The sequence below is a fragment of the Oreochromis niloticus genome, linkage group LG3 (assembly GCF_001858045.2).
Source record: "Oreochromis niloticus isolate F11D_XX linkage group LG3, O_niloticus_UMD_NMBU, whole genome shotgun sequence".
NCBI classification, from domain to species: domain Eukaryota; kingdom Metazoa; phylum Chordata; class Actinopteri; order Cichliformes; family Cichlidae; genus Oreochromis; species Oreochromis niloticus.
Genome location: NC_031967.2, coordinates 26,663,879 through 26,672,773, shown reverse-complemented (window position 1 = coordinate 26,672,773; position 8,895 = coordinate 26,663,879). Strand labels below are relative to the sequence as shown.

At 36.8% G+C, this 8,895-nt stretch overlaps 1 protein-coding gene across 1 annotated transcript; it reads right to left on the bottom strand.

The window, feature by feature from the left end:
• Positions 1-1,112: 1,112 nt before the first annotated feature.
• Positions 1,113-7,792, bottom strand: LOC112841681 (uncharacterized). Its single transcript, XM_019354163.2, has 8 exons — positions 7,691-7,792; positions 6,111-6,416; positions 4,345-4,620; positions 4,159-4,263; positions 4,056-4,071; positions 3,362-3,429; positions 3,187-3,237; positions 1,113-3,084 (listed from the first exon to the last, which is right to left on the bottom strand). Exons 1-8 carry the CDS (start codon positions 7,764-7,766, stop codon positions 3,050-3,052), a joined length of 933 nt encoding a protein of 310 aa, XP_019209708.2. The 5' UTR covers positions 7,767-7,792; the 3' UTR covers positions 1,113-3,049.
• Between the last annotated feature and the right edge of the window lie 1,103 nt (positions 7,793-8,895).

Below are 8,895 nucleotides of genomic sequence, written 5' to 3'. Positions count from 1 at the left end.
GACTGGTTGGGGTTTGCTGTGCTATCCTTTGACACAATTTCTCCTTTGGGCTAAATGGTACGCATCACTCAGTCTCGATATCTATTCAATCTGGTCTTTTATCTAATTGTTTCCAATATTTAGTTAGTTTAGTCATTTCAAATCTATACAGCACTGGCTCTGATTAACCAAGTCTTCCTTTTTCCCCGGGGACACATAGTTTACTCAGTTTAATTCTGCCTTTTTTCCATTGCTATAAGAACTGTTTCATCAATATCTTTTAAAGATAGTGGGCTCTATTATGATATGTAGCATCATCAAGACATAACTAAATTGAGGCGCTGCTATCATTGTAATAATATCAGTCTTCCCTCAGAGAGTATGTTGTATTTTGCCCCACTTTTCTAAGTTTGTTTGGTTTTCTTTGTAAGGCCGGTTTAAAATTCAGGTCCTCCAGATCTTGGCTAAATTGGATTCCTAAATACTTCATGACTTTGGGAACCCATCTAAAATTAATCTCCTCTACCATGTAAACATAGCACAATGGTGCCACTGGCATGGCCTTGGATTTGCTCCAGCTGATTGTGTATCATGATAGTTTAGAATAGGACCAAATAGTATCCATCAAGTGTGGCAAGAATGTCTCAGGGTCTCTCACAATAGCTTGGACATCATCTTCACATTGTAATAACTACTGTCCCTGGCCACCACTTTGTAACCGCTTGATTCCTCTATTCTGCCTGATTTGGATCAGTGTTTTTGGGGAGTGTTTTTCTATTATGTTTTATTCAATTTCCATTGTGTTTTGTTTGCTTCTGCAGCATTTTTCTATTTTTTATTTTTCCATGTGTTGTCTTAAATTGCAGTCTGTTTGACCCTGGCTCCTTTAAAGTCTGACTCCTTGGAAACAAAATATAAATATACGATGTGTTACTGAAGACCTCTGCACAGTACTGTATTATATAAAAATAATCATGGGAAACATCTATTAACTATTATCTAATAATATCTATATAATATTTTATCAAGGATAAATAATGCACATTTTGTAAAAGTATGAACAAAACAAATCAGTTTCTCACCATCAGCATTAGTGTAGAAGGGTGCACTGAGAACTAAAACAAAGACTGGAATCTCATCAGACAGGTTTATTAAACATTTCCAACTTTTCCAACTTAGACAAAAGCAGAGATCAGATAATACATGTATTGCTCATAAATAACTTGCAAAGCTTTTTCTATAAACATGATATAGGCATTTAGTATAAAGTACATAAATTACAATCCTGCTAAGCAGATTATTAATGAGCAAGTATTTTTTATGACATCCCAATATTCCTGTCTTTTGAAGTAAACATTGGGCTTGTTTGATCACAGAATGATATGATGCTTGAGTGAGGGAGAAAGGATTTTACTCAGAGTAATTGTGGAAGTGGAGTCATACTTGGAGCTGTCTGGAGATGAGGTGGAGGAGGCTCAGATATTAGAACAAGAAGGCAAAAGTTCAGATGGAGGACATACCAGCTCGTGAGGACCCTGAGAATAGGGCCCTGAAGCTGGGATTTGGTTTCTCTACAGGACACTGACCTGTGAAGGGAATCTTTCTCTCAGCCTTGTTACATGTTGGGAGTGTTGTCACTTTCCAGACAGCTTTATTCTTTCCCTTCTTATCAGAGACATCCCGATTGTTTGTTACTTTAATGGACTGCCTAATCTCAAATAATCTGTCTTAACTTGTTGAATTGGCTAAAACCAGAAACCAGTAAATTCAGATCTTAGGTTTCTGAACGATGTGGTGGCCAAAAAAATGCTGAACAATGTTTCACTTCCAGATTGTTTTTAGTTTACTGCCAGCTTCAGATGTCCAGTTCACTCTTTTTTAGTTAGCTGATTTATTTCTAAAACATGGTTGCCTATTTTCTGTTTGATGGTTTTGAACAGCATTATCCTGCTTTCATGTTTCATGCTAAAAAACAATTTCAATTTAATTTTAAAGTTAAAACTGAATTGATAAAGACGGGAAATGTACAGTTTAATGCACTTTTAGCAGCTGTATATTATTAACTACAAATCACAAGATAAAAGAAGAACCATTAAAATCGTAGCTGCTCTGTGTGTGTGTGTGTGTGTGTGTGTGTGTGTGTGTGTGTGTGTGTGTGTGTAGTCATCTCAAGATGTTCTTATTTCCCCTTCTAGATATCATAATGACAAAACACTTCAGAGCCCTACATTAAACAATTCTTATTACGGACGGTCGGTGTCATCAAGTTTTGATTTTGAAGAGGAAAAATGTTTGCAATTTCGATAGACTTGTGCTCTGTTAGCCCCGCCCCCACAAATGTGGCATCAATAGAGAGCCCAGGATGTCCCCTTGACAGCACAGCAGGAGTCATAGATCGCATAAATGGTGCTTGATGTAGTGGATGCAGACTGCTATCCCCAATAGAGGACACAAATTAATTACTGGGACTTATAAGGATATGTGTGAAAAGTTGAAAATATAATGACTTGACACATGGAAGGAGCTTTCTGTTTATATCACACTGGGGAGCTAAATAGTTTGTTTTCACGGCTTAATAAAAGTCTAATTTGTGTGAACTATGGAAACCTACTTTAGAAGATTCTCTTTAACCAAAGCACATGATCTGCATAGTTTGCAACAAGCTCACTAATCAAAAAATTGAGCCTACCATAGCATAATTAAAAATTTGAATAAGTATAACGTGAAAAAAATACTTTTAGTCACTTCAATTAAATAATGAACCTTTAAAACATCTAGTTTTAACTAGTTTTGTTGACAGTGGATTTGAACTAAATGAGCAGACAGATGTGAGAGAAGCGTTTCCTCTCGAAGATTCAAAAGAAAATCCAAACCAGGTCAAACAGACACAGGCTTTCATACTATTTCATACATTGAAAACGGTGTTAAATCTTCAATGTAGCAACGAGCTGTTTGTAATTATACACTTAAATCATCCTTTTTTTTAAAAAGAAAATAGGGTTTGACATAATAATCACATTTAACTTAAGACATCAAAAAAATACCACAGACATGCAGAACTGCAGCTCGTCTAGTCTGATTTGATGCACTGTATTTGTGATCCACCTGAAACACAGTAAGAATAGTTTAAGAATGTCACAACTGAAATTCTTGAAATCCAAGAGTTTCCATTTGTTACTTTGATGGCTCATCATTGTCATACTGTACCTGGTCCAGCATCTGCAGATCCTCTAACTGTCTCATAAACACAACGATCACCTGCAAGTTCGTAACAGTTGAGTCAAAGTCACAATAATTAACATCTCCAAATGATCTAACATTTAATCATTCCTGAACAGTATAATATGACTGATGAAAGCATATAAACGGTGTTAGACCTGACCGTGGGAAAGAGCCGAGTATACATGCTGTTGATTTTCTTCCTGGTTGATTGTTTCAGGCTGTGTGAGCCTGAAATAAGTAAAATATTTTATTATTAGTATAATAAAATATTTTCTATATCACTGCTGTTGATGAGTTTCACTAACTGTCATGTCTGCTGTGGCAGATGGTGTGGAGTGGAGAGAGTGTGGACCCAAATGCAAAAAATATAGATGGAGAGGAATGTTAAGAGAAAGCAAGGAAAAGCTGACGGGAGAATGCAATAAACTAACAAAAACCTAAACTGTGGAAAGTTAAACATAAAGACATGAGGTGCATTGAAAAACAATACAAAAACCTGAAACACGAAACATGGAACTGGGAACAAGGAACTTGAGACCTGAAAAAACCTGGGACTTGGGAAACATGAGGGAGGTAAGCAGAAAGAGGAGAACATAGGAGTAAATACACACAGATAAGGAGGGGATGGAAAACAGGAGGAAACACAGGCATGAGAAAATATCTGACTCGATGTGACACATGGTACACAGGAGAGGCACAGCAGCAAAACCTAAAGACTAGAAATCATAAAATCCTAAAGATAACGTAGAGAGCTAGAATTACAAATACTAAACCATGAAAAACACAAAATCAAGGAACATGAAAACCAGGAAACACAAACGCTGAGTCCCCAGACCCAAGACCATGATACTGACCTTTTGTGACACAGACCTGTAAAAAAAAAAAAAAAAAACAGAAAGTATTATGAGATTTGGAGAATAGGAGAACATTTTTAATAGTAGCAGCAAAAGATCTTACCCTTTGACTTTATGCAGTAAAGCAGAAAGAGGAACAGTACAGTGATCAATACTCCAGTAAACAGTCCAGCAATGAACATGAGAAGAGAAGAAGAAGAGCTGCACTCTGAAATCACAAACAGTAATAAATAATTATATAAACAGAGCAGCTACATTGTATTCACAACCTCGGTCACTCTCCACATACCTGTTTCTTTTCTGTGTGAATGATCTTTGCTGCACTTCACTGTTTGAAATGCAGACTTCTCACTGACATAATTGGAAACTGTGCAGGTGACATTGGTCTCTCCATCCTGCTCCCTGATGATGTATTGTTGCCTGGGACCAGTTAGTGTTTGTTTTCCTACAGTCCACTTGTAGCTGACGTCACCAGTTGTGCTGCACTCCAGCAGAACTTTACATGATTCACTTGAGGAAATCCAGGTAGAACTGATTTTTATGACAGGCTGTTTAGTTATGGGCTCTAATGAGAAAACAGAAGGAGAGAGAGAGTCTGCGTCAGGTCACCATTTGAATCACAGATTAAAGTATATGTTTGTTCGGAGTTCCGGAAATACACTGTATAAAATTAGGCCAATCAAGAACAATAAACTTCATTAAATTCAGAGAAGTATTTTTCACTACTGTGTCAGTTTAAATTTTTTTAAAAAGCTGAAAAACAAACTAAGATATAAATAATAAAATCTAAAAAAAAGACAAAAGGATATCATGTTATTATTAAAATCATCAAAAAAAGAGAAAAGAAGATAATAATAATAATAATAATAATAATACATTTTATTTATAAGCGCCATTAAAGACCCCTCAAGGTCTGTGTGCCATGGATGTGGTCTCTGGCCGGCTGCAGAGGAAGGGTGGCACAGCGAGCCCCCGGGCGGCGCAGAGGCAGGGTGAACAGGTGTGCTGGGATGTGAATGTGATTGTGACTCTTTATATGTTCACAGTGACAGTTGGAGGAGGAAGAGAGCGGACGTGACAGCGGAGCGGGAGTGTCTGTGTCCCATTACAAACCACAGTAAAAGAATGTTTAATAACGAAGTCACAATGTCAGTGTCTTGTACGTGCGTAAAGGGTCCAACTTCACAGTCACCTTACATTAGTACAGCAAAATTAAAACAAAAGTATATGTGGCGGAGGTGTGGTCCCGGGCTCGGCTGCAGGGAAGGAGTGGTGCAGTGAGCTCAACAGGGCGGTGTTGGAGAGGCAGGTGAGAACACAGCTGGTGGCGTTTGGTCTGATGACGTTTTTTTCCCTTTTTTAGTGAGACGGGAGAGGAGGCTGGGAACAGCTGAGACCGGAGCTGTCCAGACTGTGGACTGTCACAACAAACAAAAACTAAAAATAAACGTGGCATCTCGCTATAAAGAACTGTGTGTGTGTGTGTGAAGTGCATTTCACAGTATACAAATAAAATCGCAACTATAAAAATAATCAAGGTAACAATAGACTAACACCAAGTTATACTGAAGGGTATGCAGTTCTGGAAAAGGTGGGATTTAAAAGTATAAAGAAATTGACTTTCTGATCGTTATGTAATTGGTGATAAAAAAAAATATTGAAGCTATAATCCACAGGATTTCCTATTGCATCAAATATATAAATGAGCTTTTATCTCAACATGTTTTTACTGTCATTATTATTTTTTAAGTAAAAGAATCATCAAATGTCACATTAGATTTCACACAGATTTACTGGGATCAGTATCAATAAGGACACAAAGGTCAAAATATAAAATAAAGCTGTTTAAATAACACTTAACACACAATCAATATTTAACAATATCATACAATGGTGGCTGAGAATACACAGAAAAGAAAGAAAAGAAAGAATATAAACAAAAGTAAGTTTGAAGAGTCAGCTGCATATGCTAATAGGGAATCATGTATTAATCCCTCACAAATTTATCAAAAAGTTATCAAAATGCTTGTTTAATAAAAAAGAAACATGTCTTACCATGAACTTGCAGAGTGATGGTGACTGAAGGCCTTTGCTTGTCATTCACCTCTGAGACAAAAGTGAAATCACCAGAATCTTGAAGAGTCAGTTTTCTCACTGTTAAAGTAAAGTCTTCAGGGTTCAGCTCTGATCTGTCCTTAAATGGAGAGTTTTTAGAAACACCCTCATCTTTCTCTGCAACTGTTATTCCTCCATATCTCCATGTTGCTGCAGTCACACCTTCAGTTGGTAAGCCTGACGAAAGCTCCACAGTATCGCCAACTTTTTTATGAATGACATGTTTTCCACTGGATGCCTCCACATCTGCAAATATATGTATACATATTTTTGTGAAAGGCCACAGTTCAAGTTATAAGTGAGTGCGTGAGAAGAAAGTGGCCAAACTGCATAACCTTATCCTCCAGTTAGAGTATGGAAAGTGTGATTCTTAATGCAAAAACAAAACAACACACAATTAAAGAAAGAAAAAAAAAAGTATACTTATAGAATGAAAGCAACAACTTATGTCAAGTAACATTTATGATATAAATGACCTGGCATAACTACAATTTAAATATAGCAAAAAATATTGCACAATATGGCTCTACTAATGATTTTTTATGTTGCTACTTCTACATGGACAAATAACTAATAATCTTGTAATTTTGGGATAAATAGCACAACAAATGAATAAAAAAACATAAAAAACCCCCCCCAGAAAATAAACAAACTGAAGTTATGGAAATTAAACTTTCAGGAAGGGATTAGAAAAACATGTGTCTGTTAAACTCAATTGTTCATTAATAGCAGATACTTATAACAATATATACTTTAACACAACAATAGTCTTTGTGATGGCCAAAGCTATAGATTTTTGAAAAAAAAAAATGGTGGAACCACAGAATTCATGGGCAAAGCCTGCAGCTGTCCTCTGTGCTGTGAGCTCATCACTTCTGGCCAGTGCAGCTACTACAGTGGAGAGTTCTCAGGAAATGCTTCTGTCGCTAGTGTCATGTCTGACTCACAGCTTTTTTGATAGCACTACAATCAGTTACTTTGTCCTTTCTAGTGAATACATGTTGTATTTTCTTTCTTTTCTTTTCTTTTTAAAAATATTCCTTTATATCTACTCTAAACAGAAGAAAAGCAACACTTGGATCCACACATCTACGTGTGCAAAAACACGTCCATTCCTGTCAAAACAATTACTGCATAGAATTGTACTGTATGAGAAGCACTATAAGCCTTTAAGTATGTAAAAAGTGTATCATACAACCAACACTTACAAAGAAAAAAAAAATCAGGAAGTAACAGCAGAAGAAGGAGTGATCAGTCCTTAAGTTCCTTTAATTAAATTTCAAAAATTCACATGTTATACTTTAAAGCCACTGCTGCATTTAATAATATTGCATTTGGAAACTCAACAAGCAAAATACACTACAAGCCTCTTCCCGGGAAGACACAGCACTTCTTATCTACTTCCCAAGAGGAGAAGTACTTTTGATCTCTAGGCACTATACTCTAACCATGTATCAGAGTTAATGAGGCAAAAAATACAACACATTTCACAGAGATCTGAAAAGCACAGGTGTACTTACAATGGAGACAGACCCAGAGCAGCAGCACAATGCTGTGAATGAAGTAGCTACGATAACAAAGTCGTCCACCAACCATCTCTGTGGGAAGAGGAACGACGTCTGTTTCCTTTTCTCATCTGTCAAACTGTGCTTTCACATGTTAGCACAGAAAAAAAAACTGAGACCGTGTTGAGTGGGGGAAGTTTCTATTAACACAGAAACAGAAAAATCAGTCATAACCTGGAATGAAATACAAGATTAAAATAGGCAACAAGAATGTATTAAATCTCAATGTTACATATAATACTGTATCGCAGCATTTACTTTATTTTACTGTAACAAATATATTACGTCACAGAGAGTTGCCTAAATGTTCAAGACAACCACAAAATGCTACTTGCATCAAACAATGGCCATCCAGGGCCCTAGTTATTAAAGGTTATTCCTACTTTACATTAACATTACAACCTCTGTACTTTTCTGTATCTGAGCTACATGTGAAAGTAACATCAGAGTTTAGAGTCACTATCTATTAACAACTCAGCAGGAAGCATTAAGCACCAGTGACTGCTGAATATCCAACCTCACAGCACCCTGTTTATATATACTGTACATACTGAGAATCACAGTCTGCAAAAGTGGATGAGGAGGGATAAGATAAGAGGAATAAAAATGACTTGTATGGGCAAATCTGTGTGAATATCCTTTCCCCTGAAAAAAGGGCATGATTATGCATGGAATATAACAAGAAAATATGCATGTTTTCTTGTTTTCTGCAGTCTCTGTCTGTGCTTGCATGATGAGGCTTTTAATAGTGTAGGTTGTGGTTCGTGTGGGGACTTAACACAGGAGGAAGTAAACTACACACAAGCCTGCTCAAAACAGACAAATGACACCTTTTAAAGATGATGTGCTGACCTGCTGATCTGACTATCTGCAGCTAAATGACCAAAACTCAAATTCAAAATTCAGGAACTCCTCTGTGCAAAAGATATGCTATTATTTCTACCGGGACTGGATATTGTTAGGTCTGTGTCACGCTCAGTGTTGGGGAGTAACGGAATACATGTACCGCCGTTACGTATTCAGAATACAAAATATGAGTAACTGTATTCCGTTACAGTTACCGTTTAAAAAGGTGGTATTCAGAATACAGTTACTTTGTTGAAATAAATGGAATACACGGCGGTACTTCCCTGTTTCATATTGCCGCGGGTCAGGACTGT

What these genes read in the sequence shown, in the direction of transcription:
- LOC112841681 (XM_019354163.2), bottom strand. Translation starts at nt 7,766, where the DNA reads ATGGTTGGTGGACGACTTTGTTATCGTAGCTACTTCATTCACAGCATT. An exon ending in GCTCTGGGTCTGTCTCCATT is followed by an intron (nt 6,417 to 7,690) that starts GTAAGTACACCT and finishes ATATATTTGCAG; the next exon opens with ATGTGGAGGCATCCAGTGGA. An exon ending in ATACTCGGCTCTTTCCCACG is followed by an intron (nt 3,238 to 3,361) that starts GTCAGGTCTAAC and finishes ACGAACTTGCAG; the next exon opens with GTGATCGTTGTGTTTATGAG.